Below are 18,850 nucleotides of genomic sequence, written 5' to 3'. Positions count from 1 at the left end.
ACAGCTCTATAGTTTTTTGTCTTGAGCACGAGTTCTACCTCACTCATTTTTATTGGATACCATGCGACTTAGAGATGGTGTCAAATCTCATCTTGAATGCTTATTGGCTAGAAATCATTCGTTGCTTCAATCCGGAACAAATATGGTGGCGGTGAAGGTTTAGATTGCTTTGTTTTAGTGCCGTTGCCGGTTTTCTTGGTCACGCGGCGCTAGCTACGTTTGGCGGAGAGAGGCAAAGAATCGTGTTGCGACATGTCCATTTTCCATGACGAAGTGGAGATAGAGGACTTCGAGTACGATGAAGATACGGAGACCTACAGCTATCCGTGCCCCTGTGGAGACCGCTTTCTTATTACGCGGGTAAGGGGATGAGTGAGCCAGTCATTTCTAGGGACAAGAGACATTGCCATGTGACATACGTTTTTACGTGATGGAGCAAACCATCAAAATACAGATTGTCCTTGACTGTTCGTCATGTAGGAAAGTAGAACTGCGAATATAGGTGACCATTAAGCCTGCTGCCTTTCCATCTTCTGCAAGCTAGACACTGGAGCAGTGTTTTTCAAATTGGCAACTTTATGATGGGTGGACTTCAACTCCCAAAATTGCCAGCTCACCAAGTTTGATAAACATTGCTGTAGAGCTTTCCGAATATGTTTGGACTCCAAGCACTTCTGGTTTAGGATTGAGGAGGTTGTGGCCAGTACATCTAGAAAGTGACAAGTTGGGGAGGGCTGATGCTGCTCCTCTGTTCAGTCAGAGTGGTTATAAAATATTGTAATAATTTGTTCCAACTAAGAGAGATGTTCAATGAGAAGTTGGTATGCTGATAATAGGGCAAGGCAGACTGGATATAATCTTATTAAATACAAAAAAAAAAATGATAAGCCTGAGAAAGCTTTAGATGGACAGAAGCATTTTAATGCAGTGCCATCCTAACCTGGGTTTAAAAATCAGGATCCACAGCTTAATCTTATCTCAAAACTAAATTGGATCAATTAATATAGCATTAGATAATGTAGACTTTATGTTCCTGAGGCAAGGATAGACATTGTTCAGCTTTGAGGGAACTGTTGTGGGTATTTATTGTTGTTCTTTTCTGAGTTGAAAGATTTCTTCAGAATGTCATAATTTAATTGAGTCTGTCCAGAGAAATGTCCACATTTACCCAAGCTGTGCATTTCAGCATTATGATTTTGGGAAATAATTTGTATAGATATGGTTGAACAGATAAAAATTAATTTCTGATCATAGGAAATTGAGATCTATTATTAGTTTCCTTCTGATGAACATATGCCCTAAGCTAAAATTAGAACAGTATCTAAATGTCTAAACTGCTAAGATCTCACGAGGTAGAGTTTGAAAGAATTAAGCATTTAACTGGTTTTTAAAATGAAGCTTTTAAGTCAGTCCTATATAGATATTATGGTAAGTATGATCAGCAAGATACTTTTTTTTCAGAGAAGATAATATTAATAAATCACTTAAACAAAACACTCTGAAGGACATCTGCCACCTAGAGCAGTGCTGAATTTGTCTGTAAGTGAATTATTGAGCTGAGTTCAGGGCCTTTAGAGGAAACTATAGTGCCTTTTTGTTTTGGAGTTCTTTTCTCTTGAGAAATCCAAAACAAAATTGAGATTGACATCATATATAATAAATTAACATTTCTTTTCTCTTTCCAGTGTGCTCAACCAGTTGTAATATTGTGCAGATTCATAGAAGACATCTTTAAAAATCAAAATACTTAGATTTTGAGGCGAAAAATGCACATTACTTTTTGGCAGAAAAATTAGCATATGGACAGTTGGCTTTATACCCTGATATTCTACCTATTGACTTCAAATTTTAACAGGAGGAGTTCAGTGATTTGAGACCGCATACAGTTGTGAGAAGTATTCTGTTATTTCAAAAATATCTAGCAGATAGGACTTGGATTTTGCCATCTTCATTTACACATTAAATAGCTATTAAGAGGTCAAATTTTTATATATTATTGCAGGAAGATCTGGAGAATGGAGAAGATGTAGCAACCTGCCCAAGTTGTTCACTTATAGTCAAAGTGATCTACGACAAGGTGAGGAATGAGCAGGGGTGGATGTTGTACTTGTTTTAGACTATGTTTTCACAAGTGGTGACATTTTATTTATTCAAGGTCAATAACCAGCAAAGATCATCCAAAGTCATTGGGAGTTAGATGGCATATAAGTTTATTATGTAGCTACAATACTTAAACAATACATAATAACTGCCAAATATAATGAGCGATAAAATATCTTTTTTGCTGTATCTGTTGGAGCTGCTAACATCTATCTGTTGATAGATGTAAGAGAACTCATTCTTGATTAGGAAAAGGTATATCTATTGTGCCTGTTTTACAGTTCATTTAGTTTTGTGAATGATTTGAACTCCACAGACTGTTTTTTGAACATCTAATATTAACTAATTTGGATAGATGATAATTTTAGTCAAAGTGGAATAATGAGCAGGAGCCACTGTGGTCAGAGACCAACTTTAAAAATGAGCACTTTATTAAATAAATGCTGTGAGGTCAGAATATAATTGATTATTGGGCCCCCCAATATGTGAGTTCTCCTTAATCACCTTTCATTACACTATTTAATATGCAAAGCTAAACATCCCTAGCTAGCTGTGTTAAGCATTGATTTGCTATGTTTGTTCCCAAGTTCCTATAGTTGAGGCATGTCAAACTCACGACATCATGTGATGTCGTACAACGTATTGCGATTTTTTCTCCATTGCCGGCAATGGGGTGAGTGCGGTTTCGGCATGACGCATCCGGCCCATAGGCCGGCAGTTTGACATGCCTGCTGTAGTGTCTCACCTTGTTATCCAAATATCGCTTAGAAGGGGAGACATACCTTCCAAAGCAGGAGAAAGGCATTGTATCAGTGGGACCAATTCTGGCATTAAATTCCTGTAACAATTAGGGTTGCGTTTGGATGTTCCCAAGAGATGGAATGAAATGTTACATCCATGTTATTCCAAAGAATGTTGATTAAGGAAAGCAGGAAAAAGGAGGATAAACATTGCCAGATAAGAGACTTTGACTGGATAAAATAATAATAGAAATTAAGATCAGGTTTTCATATGATTGAAGTTGAGTGATTTTAACATAAAATTGTTTCTAAACAGGGTGCAAAGATTTCCACAAGTCTGGTTCTTAGATGCTCTCAATGTGGCTTCTAAAGAGTGTATAGCAAACTTTAATTAATTCTGCACTAGCTGAAAGCTTGGAGGACAGCTTCTCTTAAAATCATGTCTCTAATAGCATGATTAGATCATATGAACGAATTAGGTTCAAGAAAGAGGAATTGCCCATCTTGGCTTCTTACCCATTAGTATTCCAGGAAATCAAGAACAGTCCCTGAAATTTGTTTTCAGTCAGTCTGTGAAAAGTCTGAACAGCTCAGCTGTTATTTCTGTAGTAGATGAATCATCTTGCACAATAGAAATATAGATCAACAGTTTCTGTGCCTCCTAATTTATATTAGACCTTGATAGAAAGATATCAAAACAGAAAATTGTTGCATTCTTTAAAGCATTGATGGAATAACTGAAGTATTACAGAAAATACCTATTTATCCCACTCAGTGTGGTCTGAAGTTAGCAATGAAGCAGATGGCTTAGCAAATAGAGTCCCATCTGCCTATTAGTTTGTTTTGATATGTATATATAGTGCTTGTCTTATTTTTTAGATAGGTTTTATGATCTATTTTCTGCCTGCATATTAGAAGGCATAGTTTAGAATAGGGTGTCAAACTGCTGGCCTGTGGGCCGGATGCACCATAGCGAAACTGCGCCCACCCCTTTGCCAGCAGTGGCAAAAAAGTTGCGATATGTCGTGACACATCAAGTGACATTGCGAGTTTGACACCCCTGGTTTAGAACCAGCAACCTGATAAGAGAGGTGAAGAGATTGTTGTTGTCACTTTGATCATACTTCTATATGTGCTGGTATTTCATTCCTCAGCTTATCAGTTCTAACATGACCAAGAGGTTCAAACAGGACTAGCACAGTCTGTGCAGTCCAGAGGAAATAGCTAGACATCACATCTACTTAGCTTTATCTGTGAATTTGTTAATTTCATTATAGGCTGTTCTATCAAGAGAATTATGTTTGCTAGTACTTACCTTTAATACATTACCTTTCTTTAGTAATTGTCCTGGCAGGTCTCTCTTGTTTTCATAACTTTTGCTTGATAAATTGGAGGCAATAGTATACTTGTAATATCCTTATGTGGAAAGGTTTCTGATATTCAGCAGAAATATTGGCTGTTAGGTGACCTTTATTTGTTCAGAATCTCTGGGCTAGATCTCTGTCTCTTCTTTTTGCCCATCCCAGACTGTATGGGAGATACTTATTTTAATAACTGAATAAGTAAGCAGTAAGATGACTTACTGATTAGTTTCCTAAGCTATTGCCATCTTAAGGGGGAAAGTGTAGAAAATGGTGACAATTCTACATTTTTTTTTCTGATAAAAATAGTTTCTTTTCTCCTTGGATACTTGTATGCATGTAAAATACTTGCAAATTTAATTATATTTCCTGTGGTGCCCTGGTAGTAATAATAGCTTGATGCTCCACAAGTGTGAAAATTATCTAATACATTTCTGTTTCATACCACATTTCTTACAGATGTTCTATAACAGAAGTCAGTTAATTGCACTTAAAGCCTATTGACTTCAGTAAAAAATTAATGTAATTAAAGAGTAAATAATCTAATTTGTATTTTAATATGTATTTCATGTTATTTTCTGAATCACCTATTTTTGGTGAGTTTTATTTATTTTAGATCCCCACAACAAGTTTAATAACAAAGTAATTATCTTTGAGTTATTTGCTTAAGTAGGCAGAGATAGAGTTACCAGGAGAACAGCAAGTAACTGATCTTTAGGGTGTCTGTCTTAATAAATTCTTCTCCCTCTCATTTTGAATGCATAGTAATTCTAAAAGATAATTATAGGATAATTCTTGGATTGCAACCTATCTTTTAATCATTCACTGAAGATTCACTATACTTCAGGAAAGAAGTTCAGTGAATAATTTGTATCACTATTCATTTTATCTCATCTGCCTTTAAACCTAATTAAATGATTTCACCTGTTAGTTATGAAATAGGGGTTGGTATACAAGAGGATGATGATGCAAAAAACAATATTACGAGGGCAATTTGGAAATAAACCTTTTGGTTATCAATGACAGACACTCGCAGATACAGAACTTTTATTATATAAGAAAATTACAACATTACATTATTTTTCAACATAATTGCCGTTCAAATTGAGGCACTTGTCATAACATCTGAAGGGTTCCAAATTATTTAGTAGTAGTCACTCAGTGCCAAATCTGGGCTAAGGGGGGGGGGGTAATCAAAAACATCCCAACAGAGCTGCTTCAAAATTTCTTGGGTGTATCTAGTGGTATGTGGGTGAGCATTATCGTAAACCAATACCACACTGGAAGTGGGCCATAGAAAATCCTGCCAAATGTGAAGATGCCAAAGGAGTACTGCTAGTGAAGTTCATGGAGCATGGTTCGACCATCAGTTCAGAAGTCTACTGTGAAACATTACGAAAACTCAGACGAGCCATCCATAGCAAGCATCGGGGCATGCTGACTTCTGGTGTGGTATTGATTCACGATAATGTTCGCCTGCATACTGCTAAACGTACCCAAGAACTTTTGAATCAGTTCTGTTGGGATGTTTTGATTTACCTCCATAGCCCAGATTTGGCACCGAGCAACTATTACTAAGGAATTTCAAACCTTGCAAGACGGTATGACAAGTGCCTCAGTTTGAATGGCAATTATGTCGAAAAGTAATGTAATCTTGTAGTTTTCTAATGTGTATAATAAAAGTTCTGTATCTGTGTCTGCCATTGATAACCAAATGGAGGTTTATTTCTGAATTGCCCTCGTAGTTAGAAGCAATATTGGGGCAGTTTGCTTCTTCTGTCTTTATAACACTGAATTGTTTTGTTTTCCCATGATATTAAGTGCTCTCTTTTGCAGTGATGTTGTTTGTAGACAACATTTTATCAGAAAGTTATTTTTTGCCATTAAAATAAATCATTCATTATTCGGATTTGTACCAGCCTTATATTAATACATATACAATATATATGTGTACTTACAATATATACATTAATGTATGAGTCTTGTTTTCTTATTTCAGGAACAGTTCATGTGTGGCGAAGAAGTCTCACCTCTTACAGAAAGCAAAAAATTAGTTAAATGCTGATACTCATTCAGCAAATAATATTCTTGAATAGCATGGCAATGATTGGACAGAAAGGATACCTGCTCTGAAGATTTCATCCTTTATGCTTTAGCAATTTATTGCATATCAGCAGCTACTTCAGCTCAAACGGGAATTGATGTGAAAAAACTATGTTTACTTGTGCATAAAGAGACAGTGCAAATAAGTGATATTTGAAAGTAGTGAATAATCTATCAAGTTTAAGGCTGAAAATGAAGATGGTAGACATGTATATAAGTATCATGAATGCTTCTTGAATTCTTCTATTGAACCTGGACTCTAATTCTTCTGACAAAATACAAAATGTAAACTACTGGTTTTGTGTTTTAACAAAGAAAAACTGCAGCTTGTTTTATAAGATGGAGACAGTAATACAAATCTTTAAATTCAGCCCTATAATATGCACCATTTCTCAATCAACTGAGGCCATAGGCTTGTTGAAAAACATAGCTTGTAGTTGTTTGAGGAAGACTACTAGGTAAGGAGTCATGATGTCACAAGACGGGAGTGGTATTCCAGAAAGTGAAGGCCGTTGTGGAGAAGATTTGCTATCCAATCCATCCCCCAGATATTTGTTCCATATGAGGTATGATATTCTCAATAGGCCTTCTCTGGGTAACTATCATGGTCACTCAATTGGGCAAGATCAAAGAAGCAAGAACTGTACAAACTTCATTAATTAAGATATCATTAATGTGAATTTTAGGATAAATGCAGAATTTATCACTTTCATTTAAATCAGTTCATTAAGGTGGAATTTTTTTGAATGATTTGAAATTCCTTTTCTCGGGTTTCTTGCTATCTCAGCTGAATTGCTATTTATAAAATAAACTACTAAACCCTCTGTCTCTTGTTATGTCCATTTCCCACAATCTTTCACAATAACCAGGCTGAGCAAGCAAATTAAGTTTTAACAAGCCATTATTTGATTTATCCTTTGTGCTACATTTAAAATGACTTTATCACTAATAGCTAGCATTCTGACTTGAGTCAAGAATCCACTGATAACCAGTGCATCAACATTAAATTTGGAGTTATTTTTGACTGCTATATACCAACTGCACTTTTCTTATTGTCTCAGAGGTAGCACCACACAAAGTATGTAGTAGAATCCAGTTGTAGTAATCAGGAGTAAGTTACTTATGTCAGTCCATTCTAGTCATGCAGAGGTGTAAATATTAACTAAAGTCCCTATCATAGCATCCACCTCCTGCTTGAAGCAGAGATACCCACAGTTCACAAACATCCTTTGGGGGAAGAGTATAAAAGAGTATAAAAACCTAAATCAATACCAGATCTAATGTTAGCAGATTGGTTTACTCATGATTAATAACTCTGTCTTATAGGATTTAATCTCAACTTGTTTCTGTCTGTCAGCTTGTTTCTGTCTAGATCCTTACAGCCTCTAGACACCAGTTCAGGACTTTAATGGTATCTCCAGCTCCTCTTGGGGTGATGATGTACAATTAAAAGTAATCAAAGTACTGAGGAGAATTGATCCTGAACTGATAGATATTTTTATGTTTTATGTAGAAATTTAACAATGTAGGGGAGGGCACGCAGACCTCATATTGGGATTCCATGAACTTGAGCACTTTCTCCATGATCACTGGCTAGAACTACAGTTCAGATAGCACAGCAATGGAACCACCAGTTCCCAAACCTTGTAGGTGGTCCAAAGGGACAGTGTGTTTCGTGGTATCAATTACTGCTGAAAGATTAATAGGATCTAGGAAGCTTACTCAACCAATCTAGGATTTATCAGGATTATAAATGAACTTTGTTTGGCAAGGGCCTAGATCAGTGGTTCTCAACCTTTCTAATGCTGCGACCCCATAATACAGTTCCCCATGTTGTGGTGACTCCCAACCACTTATACATCACCGGGTGCCAGGGGCGTGGCCAAAGAAAAGGGGAAAAAAATGGCGGACAGCCTTGTTTGGCGACCCCTGTGAAATGGTCGTTCGACCCCAAATGGGGTCCCGACCCACAGGTTGAGAACCACTGGCCTAGATAATCCATTTCTTTGAGGATCGTCTAAAATTGATTTGCTGTCACCTTAATAAGCTTCCCTAAAAAGTTGAAAACCAGACAAAATTTATCAAGCATAACTCAGTTCAAGTATATTCAAAATAAGATCCACTACTGCATCTGGCAAGGCAGGCAGCATTATTGTCTCTCAAAGAAGCATTGATTCCTTGATTCCATTCACAACTTGCCAGAACACCCAAAAGACTTGGGAAAGGTGTGGCTCAAACCCAAAGGCAATGGAATTAAAACTAGAGAACCTATTCAGACTGAGACCCATAGCCCAGCATTTGTTTCTTTCACTGGCCAGTCAGATAGCTCTGATTGGAGATGGAGATATATAGTCCTCCCACTATTACTCACCAGAACTGATATATGAAAGTAATACTGAACCTTGGGGATGAATAGTTCCTGATAGATGTGTCTTCCAAGAATTTCTCCAATGCCCTTTTAAAGCTATCCTAATTACTATAGCATAATCTCATACTTGTTACATATTCTGTGGTAATAATGGCTGTCTGTGTTCCTCCTAGCATTCTTTGTATCAGCCAGGAGTGTGTGAGTCCGAAGAGCAGGTATTCTACCTATAACGGCACCTCTACAACTTTTAGTTTGAATGTGTTGTGTCAAAAATACCTTTTGTGGAGAAAGTTACAGATATGTTCTGTTTTTGAATAAATGTGGTTTTATCATAGAAGCAGTACATTAGAGAAAAGATATGTTATGTGTGACATGTGATGTACCTGTTAAGGGGCAAATAAACAGCTTCTTGGAAGACCAGATTGTTTCTTTTACTCAACAAACTTTGTTCTAGCTATATGCTATATATATGCTATATATATTTAATTTAATATATATATGCTATATATATTTAATTTCAGGGAAAATATATCAGTCTTCAGTGGCTATACTTCAATATTACTTTAACATCAAGCCTCACTTGAGAAATAATATATTTTTTAATTAAACTGACCTTCCTAGTAATAAGGACATTACACTTCAATTGCCAATGTATGTAGCTCTTTTTCAGGAGAAAAAAGAAATCTAAAAATATAGTCTAGCATTATTTTCTTGACTTTGTTAACTGGGGAATATAGACAGATATATACTGAGTACATGCAGAAATAATACTATGAGATATGATAGAAATATACTAGATGTTTTTAATTGATGAAATGTAGACTTTGTGTTTTAAGAATTCTCAGGTGCATCTTAGTATGAGCAAAGATAACTTTTATTAAATATTAAGTTGAAATGGTCTGTAGATTTATTCAGTAAACTATTTACTATTATTATTTAAATGATTTCCATAGATAAATATTTTAAAATTTCAATGTTCATATTGTAGGCAATAATTTTGTCCTGTTTTCTCATATACTAGAAATCAGTTCATGAAATCTGTTTGTATTATAGTAAGCTTGAACATTTTATAAATGGAACAAAGTACATATTTAAATTTAACAAAGTACATACCGGTTTTATCTATATATTATATTCATTTATAAATTTAATAAATAAAGATTTAAAATAGCATAGTGTTCTCTGTACTTTGCTTTCTAAAACTACCTATAGCTTATAGTTACTGAAGGGATAAAATAGCTCCTGTTTACATATATATGTTATACATACAAATGTGAGTTTATTTAAAGTTTTATACTGTTTAGGAAGACTTCACACATTTTAAACACACAAATACTTATGGTATTTTGTCTACAATTCTAAAACAAGTATCAGTAATGCAGTACTATTCAAAATTAAACTTACTCCTGTTAAAAGTATTGCCTGAATTTCTTGGAAACTTACTTTCTTTTCCCATTTTCAAGATAGAAAGGAAGTCTTAGAAAAACCCTGTGATACCAGAGCTTCTCAAGGCATTCCATCTCTGCGTCATTTTACTTTTTGACACCAACTACCATGGTCTCAGCAGGAAGTGGGGGTTAGAAAATCAGAAAGATTGAAATGGAGAAGACCACCCACCACCTTTGTCTGGGTGGTGCTGACCTCAGATGTCCAATTACAAACATTTAGCCTTTTCCACTCCGGGAAGATAGAAGAAGAGGAAGTGCCAATCTCACAATCTTCTTTGCAGCAGACAACAACACATGAATGGCCACTCAACTGAATAAAGATCCAACTGTGCAGGTATAGTGTGGTAACTGACTGGAGAAGCTGATGTCTTAGTCGTTTATGCTATCAAAACAGGCTAAAAATCAGAAGACAAGCAAAGACTACCTTAGAAATAGTCTCAGGTGGCAATTTTTGAGTGGCAATAGTTCATGCTAACATTGACAGTACCCATCCAGACCAAATTAAAAAAAAATGCAGCCTCTCTGTTACCTCTTCTCGCAATGCAAGGTAAGTTTCCCAACTTGATAAAGAAATTCTCTCTACAGTATATTCCTACAAAAGTCTTATTCTGATCACTTCATAATATACATAAGAGACTCATTGGTAAAGTGCCAGCAGTTGGTAATCTGATAAAATGATAAAGAACGTTCTACATGCTGTATAGGAATTTTTGTAATGCTTAAATAGCAAGATTGACATGAGGTTAATACATTCAATGATCGGAACCAGAAAAACTACCCAACAATACACTTTCAAATGAAAGTTCATTCCAATAATCTGTTTCATAACCTCCCAAATTAAGCTAAACAAGCTTCAATAAATGAGCTTGTCTATCAATCCCATCCAGGTCTGTATCAACATGTTCCAGCAACAGAGACATTCCTGTCAGTAGCACCTGCAAAATTAAGTATTCACTTCTGATAAATTAATCCAAATCTATGCAATCTACAGTGATGATAATTGAAGTTTTTTTTGTAAGTCTCTTTGAACTCTGGCTATATAATGAGAAGATATATTTATATAACTTGAACCGTGAAGAATATTGATTTTTGAAAATTATGTGTTTGAATTATTTAATGTAGGTTTACCTCAAGCCAAAATTTTTAGACATTTAGCCTTGATGTTTGATATTAGATTACCAGTAGTGTTTGCTCATTTTTGTGCCTCATCTGAGTACAAGGTTATCAACTGCTGTAGTTCTAGGGCTAATAGCAGGATATATATATATTCCCTTTAACTCTTTAACTCTTTGTTAGCAATCCAAATTTAACACACACACACACACACACACACACACACACACGATTACTGAAGGAGAAGAATCAAACATTCATTTTAGGAATCTTACCTTGCATTGTTTAATTCTATGCCTAAGCCAATGGGAAAAATAAACTGGAATATGAATTAAAGTTAGAGCATGTCATATTGCAGATCTATTATAGAATACAGTTTTCATTTTAAATAGCTATGTAGGGTGGAATCACTGACCATCTCTTTCTCTTCATCATAGCATAATTGAACATGTCCTTAATGTAGTTACTCTTGTATTCTAAGCTTGCTTAGTAAACAATGGTGTGTGTGTTTGTATGTGTGTTTGTGTGTCTATGTGTACACAGGTATCATTAGTTACAGGTATTCTGATCCAATAATAATAATAAAAACTTGTAGGAAAAACTCTATTAAGTAATTATATCAGTGATATATTATAAAAAGGCCCTTTATTCTTGAAGGAAGATTAATTTGTGCAATGTGAATCTTGGACAAAAATAAAATTAATTCATATAATTGATTAGGGTAACTTCTAGGCCTATTTTATGAAGTGGTTTGATGAGAGATTTTGACTGACTTTGGGGTTGCTAAACAAAAATTTGAACACTGGGCACTATCTAACAAAATGAAATTCAATGGTGAAAAAAGTAAGGTTCTACATTTACGCAAGAAAAAACAAATGTACAGGTATAGTATAGGGCACAGGTCGGCAACCAGCGGCTCCAGAGCCGCTAGTTAGCCCAGCTATGCTGACTCGGGAATTCTGGGAATTGAAGTCCATGAGTCATAAAAGAGCCGAGGTTGCCTACCCCTGAGCTTGTTGGAGAACAGCTTGAAATCAGCTTGCCAGGTGAGTAGAAGATTGGAGAGAGAGGGGGGGGAGAAAGAGAGAGGGGGGGAAGGAGAGAGAGAAGAAAGAGAGAGAGAGAGAGAGAGTGGGGGAAGAGGACTGGCAGACCAAGGGCAGAAAGAAAGGGAGGGAGAGAGAGACACAGAGAGAGACCCTTTTGATATCTAAAATGAAGATAACACTGCATATATCCTTTTTTACCTTTATGATATATATATATATATATATATATATATATATATATATATATATATATATATATATATATGTCTGTGTGTGTGTGTGTGTGTGTGTGCGTGTATGTGTGTGTGTATGTATGTATGTATGTATGTATGTATGTATGTATGTGTTTCTGTCTTCTCAATTTTGACTTTATATGCATTTGTCCTTAAGGCTTGGTCTTGTGCAGTCAGAATTAGTCCCTCAGTCTCTTTCTTCAATTTTCCTGCTCTTAGCCATTGCCAGGTCTTGTTATTATCTGCTTTCCCAGCTATTTTTTTAATGTATTGGCCATGTAGTGCTTTGTCTTCCCATGCCTCTATTCTGTTCTTCATTTGGTCTTTCTTGTAGGCCAGTTTGGTCTCTCCAGTAGTTAGTAAGCCTTCCTGATATACTAATTTCAGTGCATCTTCATCATTGTTCTTCAGATATTCTTCCAAAGCCATTTTTTCTTCTTCAACCATCTGATGTACTTGTAGCATTCCACGCCCACCTATTTGCCTTGGTAGATAAAGTCTGTCAATGTCACTGCGTGGATGAAGGGCATGATTCATTGTCATTATTTTTCTGGTCTTCCTATCCATTGCTTTTAGTTCTGCTTGAGTCCAGTCCACTATTCCAGCTGTGTACCTAATGACTGGAATTGCCCAGGTGTTGATTGCCTTTATGGTATTTCCTCCATTGAGTTTGGACTTTAAGATCTTCTTCACTCTCTTGATGTATTCACCTCTAATCTTTTTCTTGACTTCAGTGTGCTTGATGTTGTCAGCTTGAAGGATACCCAAGTATTTGTAGTAATCTTCCTCATCCAGACTCTTAATGTTATTTTCGTGGGGCATCTTGATTCCTTCAGTTTTCACTATTTTTCCTTGTTTGATAGTAAGTGTGGCACATTTGTCCAAGCCAAACTCCATTACAATATCTTGGCTATATATACGGACAGTGTTGAGCAGCGATTCTATTTCAGATGATGTTTTTCCATACAGCTTCAGATCATCCATGTAAAGGAGGTGGGATAGTCTGGCAGATGTTTTTGATGTTTGATAGCCATGTCCTGAGTTATTCAGTATTGTTGACAGAGGAAACAGTGCAATAACAAATAGTAATGGTGATAATGAATCTCCTTGAAATCTTCCTCTCTTGATATTAACCTCTCCCAGCCTCTCACCATTGATCTGCAACTGTGTCTTCCATTGTGCCATCGATCTTTGCACAAATTTTCTGATGTTTCTACTGACTCCTGTTATTTCTAGGCACTTGATTATCCAGTCATGTGGCAGAGAGTCAAATGCCTTTTTGTAGTCAATCCATGCCACATTCAGGTTGGTCTTCCTTCTCTTGCAGTTTTCCAAGATCATTTTGTCTATTAGGAGTTGATCTTTTGTTCCTCTGCTATTGGGGCGGTTTCCTTTCTGCTCAGGTGGAAAGAGATTGTTTTCAACTAGATGCTGTTGTACTGCATCAGCTACCACACCAGTTAGTAATTTGAAAGTTGTTGGTAAGCAGGTAATTGGCCTGTAGTTACCTGGTGTTGCCCCTTTTGCTGGATTTTTCATTATTAGGTAGGTTTTCCCAGTTGTTAGCCACTTTTCAATTTCTCCTCCTTGTAGTATATTGTTGAACTGCTTGGCAATGAGTGGGTGTATAACAGTTAGATGTTTCAACCAAAACCCATGCAGTTCATCTTCACCTGGTGCTGACCAATTTTTGATTTTCTTTGCTCTTTTTTCTACCATTTTTGTTGTTATTACTAGTTCTTTCATTTCAACTTCTGTTTTATTTGCATCCACCTCTTTTAACCAAGCCGCATCCTTGTTGTATTTCTTTGGGTTATCCCATATCTGCTTCCAGAACTGCACTGTTTCTTCCTTGTCAGGTACTGACTGATTCTTGCAGTTTCTCCATTGATGGATTGGTAGAAACGTTTCTGATTGGATTGAAATTGGAGGTTCTGCCTATAGTTTGCAATTCGAGCTTCATATCTACTGATTTTCCTGGCTATAGCTGTTATTTGTTGCTTTATTATTTCCAGTGTTTCCTTGATCTTCCTGTTTCTAAGTGGTATTTCTTGATTAGGTATTCTTTGGTCTTCTTGTTCTTCAGCTTCTTTTCTTTCATCTGTTCTAGCTTGCTTGCATGTGATCTTAACTTGCTGATCTTATTTTCTAGTCTAACCTTCTATTTTTGTGGTGCACTGTTTGTTTGTTTTTCTTCTTTGTTGATTTTGCATCCCAGGTATTCAGTTATAACTGCAGCTGTGCTGTACATTAGTTGGTTTGTTTCTTGCAGTGAATTGGTGCTTATACTTGATATTGCTGTATTTGCATCTTTTAATGCTTGTGCTAGCTGTTTCTTTGGAACAAGCTTCAATGCAGGCAGCCTTATTCTGTTGTTTTTGTGCTGTTCTAGATGCTCAGTTATTCTTTGTTTCAATTCTTTTATTTCTTTAGTTAGAGGGTTTTGTTCTTCCTGAGGAAGAGGTGCCTGGTTTCCAAATGAGAACAGTTGTATATCTCTGCTGGATTCCTTCACTGCCAACTCCCCCTGGTTTGCCTCTACATTCTGAATTACTTCTGGTAAGGCTTTGATTTCTTTGCCCTGGGTAAACCTTTGCAGTTCGTCCAATTCTGTTTCTGTGAATACTTTATTTCGTATTATAAATCGGCGCTGATCTGCTAGTCTCTGTTCTGTTATTTCTGATTCTGGATGTTGTTCTTTCCAGAACTGGTGCATTCATTTTAGATATCCTCTTCTTGTTGGACTTGATCTGTAGTAACAGATCATTATTTCTTTGTTTTCAATCACTGTGTATCTGCGACGGGTAGACACCTTTTCTTCCAGTAGTTCTGCAGCTGCTGGCCCTGGTTGCTCAGCCAACAATCCTGAGTCCTGTAACCCATTTTTCACCAGATATCCAGGAACTCTAATATCTAGCGCGGACCTTGTTAACCCGGGCGACATCCAAGCCGGTATGGCATTCTGAAATTTACATCTCACCATATTTTTTATGGGAGAGACACTCTTTGTCTGACTCCTCTGATGAGACCTGTCCAGTATGGTTGAACCTCTGGCATAGCTCTCATCTTCCTCAGAGTACACAAGCCCCACAACCACGTCAAGTATTATTATAAAATGTTGGTTGAAAGAGTTTGGAATCTAATTTAAATGTAATGTAAAACTGAATGTTACATTAACTTGTTGTTCACTGTACAGAGTATTCTAATTCTAACAGTGTCTTTTTCTGTAGTTTTTTTTTAACTCAAGGGTAGATGCACAAGGTTGCGACACATCTTTTGCCACCACCACCTGTCCTACCTGCTTTTTAAGTTTTTAAAAATTATTTTAATTTAAAAAAATCATAAATGGGTAGCTTTCATGCTGCATACTAATGTACCATTTTCTTCCATTTTCTTTATTTATAAAAATCTGTCACTCAATAGAATCTTGACTGGCATGTTTAGGGGAAAAAAACCTTGATGGGTAGCTGGTTCAGATGTATGCTTTCTTCATCAGAATAACAAAGACAAAAATGTGTTCTAGATGGCAAACAAGCAATATGACAAACTTGGCTTCAGATAATTAGCCACTTTGTGACAGGACAATTTTTCATCCAGCAGCTATTCAGTATAAGAACATATATACCGTATTTTCCGGCGTACAAGACGACTCGGCGTATAAGACGACCCCTGACTTTGGAGAAGATTTAGAAAGTTGTCTTATACGCCGGAAAATACAGTACATTTATTGGTTCTCTTGCTTGCCACTTTTTCTCCCAAATATACTTCAAAATATCATTGTAAGCTGAGCAGCATATAAATTTAATATATATGTACATATATATGTACATACATACATATATACATACATACATACATACATATTATCTACTAGCTCACCAGAATTATTTATTCTAGATAAGAAAATTATGAAGGTTGTAATCTGAATTGAAACATATTTATTCAGAATGTAATAAAATAAAACCAGATTTCCTCAATTTCTTCCAAACAAATTAAAGATTTGTTTATGACAATCATGAATTCTGTGTTTACAAAGTAAGAATGTACAAATGGTTTAAATAGATTAATATCTGGAATTTTCACAGATGTTTAGACTTTTGATCATTAAAGAGAAAAATAAAGTATGAATTACTTTTATGCCTGGTACACATTTTTCAGGGACAAACCTGAGGGAAATATTCCAGATTCAGTCAGCAGTTTGAGTTAATAAATTTTTGTTCCTAACTGTTAATGTATGTTTATTTTTCCAAGCAGAAAGAATCTATCATTGCATTGACACCTGTGAAGATAAACTAAGGTATAAAGTTCAAAGAGCATAACATTTTCGGCCCACTTCATCTCTTTGGCTAGCATATACAAAATAAAATGCAGCCTCTTTCTATCGCCCTTTTTCTTGTTTCTGTATGCCTTGCATCGGCTGTGGATAGGCAATATATCAGTGCTAATGGTACCTTTGCAAACCGAAGGGATTATGATTCGATAACAGTTAAAAATGGAGGACGTTGGGGGCTTTGGACATGGATTGACAAGTGTCCACCAGGATCGTATGCCATTGGATTTAGCATAAGGGTAAATCTATGTGCAGTGCTCATTTAGACATTGAATTAATTTATAAACTTGCTATCTGAATCTCAGTGTGTTTTTCCTCTTATTGCATTAGGTGGAAGAATATAGAGGAGCTAGTGATGACACTTCACTCAATGGAATCCGATTATTCTGTTCAACTGAGCAAAGCAATAATATTATGTACACTGTTGAATCTGAACCGGGAGAGTAAGTTTTGTTATCTCCAAATATCTCTGATTTGTTTAATTTTATAGAAAATTAGACATTGACACAAAAAGTGTTGCTTCTAGACTACCCTTTCTAAATATTTATCTTCTGAGTGAGCACAGAGGAAGCAATTCTATTTTCTGTATACTAATACAAATCTAATGTAATTAACATTACTCAATTGAAAGTACAAATATGTCTTATAAATGTTACTGAAAAAATGATCATGCTATTTTTATGCTTGTTCTAGACTGTAAAAAGACATTGTTCAATTTTTTTTTAAATGGAAGGAGTTTAAAAAGTTTTATAAAATGCAATTTGTTGAATCACTAGCTTTTTTCTACCGCACATTAGGCAAAAAAAAAAAAAAAGATGTGTTTGGAACTAATGTGATGAAGAATGTAGAAATCACACCAAGGGTTTGTGAAGTAATATAATTTACTAATTCCTATTTAAGTGACAGATGGTTACTTGCTTGCTACTTATTTAAATGCATTCCTTAACAGTTATTATCAACTAAAATTTAATCACAGGAAATTCTGAAATCTAGATGTCATTCCTGAATTATCTGTGTTTGGTTTGTTTTGGTTCTAAAAGGTTGTTTATATAAACTAAGAAAGACTGCCTATTAAATGGTCCTTAAATTCAGTGGAGAATATAGACAACCAGTAGTAAGATTTATCATGATAAAGTTTGCAATCACTTGTACAAGCTCAAAACAGGCATGTTTTATTGTTTCTTAAACAATTCTCACACAAGGTATAAAATAAAGTTACTGTGAGAGACAATCTTTTTGGAAAAAGATGTTGCTGATATCTTCTTCTTTTCTCCCCCAGATATGGACACTGGTCAGGAATTAGATGGTGTCCACGAAATGGTATTTTACGTTCTTTTCAGCTGAAAGTTGAACCAGAGCAAGGAGCTTTAGATGACACAGCAGTAAACAACATTAGATTCCGTTGCAGCAATGGTCTTCAACTTGAAGAAGCTGGTGGTCAATTTGGTGAATACAGTGAATGGAGTACACCCTGTGAGAAAGGAGGAATTTGTGGCCTTCAAACTAAGCAGGAGCCCTACCAGGGCATTTTTATAGATGATACAGCCTTAAATGATGTTCGCTTCTTCTGCTGTGAATAAATTCTTTAGAGTCAAAGTAATCATTTTAGCATGATTAAATGACTATGCAATGAATATCATTTGTTTCTTGTATTTGTTCCATCAAGAAAATAATTAATGATGAGTAGAATGTGTGTGTATGCATGAGGGTGTAAAACGTAGTACAAAATCTTTATTCTCTAACAGTGATCATGCTTTAAATAAATTGGTATTTTCATTTTATTTATTTACAACATTCTCTGAAGACAGAATACTACCTGAGGGCTCCAATCCCATTCAACTACACTGGTTTACTGATATAGTGTACATATTTATATATGTATATATGCGTGCGCCTATAGGTACATTCACACACACACACACACACACACACACACACACACACACACACACACCACGTCAAATATAGTGCAAATATAGCAATCTTCCAGTCTTCAAAATTAAAT

The 18,850-nt window shown here is 35.7% G+C and overlaps 2 protein-coding genes across 3 annotated transcripts; both read left to right on the top strand.

The window, feature by feature from the left end:
- The first annotated feature begins 11 nt into the window (after positions 1–11).
- On the top strand, positions 12–9,092 carry DPH3 (diphthamide biosynthesis 3). 2 transcript variants are annotated; one of them, XR_005553934.1, is made up of 4 exons: positions 12–360; positions 2,003–2,077; positions 6,201–6,870; positions 8,846–9,092. XR_005553934.1 is itself a non-coding variant. In XM_039321230.1 (3 exons), the coding sequence occupies exons 1-3, from the start codon at positions 253–255 to the stop codon at positions 6,264–6,266; spliced, it is 249 nt and encodes an 82-aa protein (XP_039177164.1). In that variant the 5' UTR covers positions 12–252; the 3' UTR covers positions 6,267–9,087. The 2 variants fall into 2 exon arrangements, 1 of the variants encoding a protein (XP_039177164.1); XM_039321230.1 differs by having other exon boundaries at positions 6,201–9,087.
- A 7,747-nt stretch (positions 9,093–16,839) lies between these two features.
- LOC120297957 (vitelline membrane outer layer protein 1 homolog) lies at positions 16,840–18,479 on the top strand. The gene is made up of 3 exons (XM_039321229.1): positions 16,840–17,084; positions 17,176–17,288; positions 18,125–18,479. Exons 1-3 carry the CDS (start codon positions 16,881–16,883, stop codon positions 18,423–18,425), a joined length of 618 nt encoding a protein of 205 aa, XP_039177163.1. The 5' UTR covers positions 16,840–16,880; the 3' UTR covers positions 18,426–18,479.
- The last annotated feature ends 371 nt before the right edge of the window (positions 18,480–18,850 follow it).

Source organism: Crotalus tigris, unplaced genomic scaffold, assembly GCF_016545835.1.
Source record: "Crotalus tigris isolate CLP2741 ecotype Arizona unplaced genomic scaffold, ASM1654583v1 scf7180000023722.550826, whole genome shotgun sequence".
In the NCBI taxonomy this organism is placed as follows: domain Eukaryota; kingdom Metazoa; phylum Chordata; class Lepidosauria; order Squamata; family Viperidae; genus Crotalus; species Crotalus tigris.
Note: the sequence above shows the minus strand (reverse complement) of the source record. Positions and strands in the feature narration are given on the sequence as shown.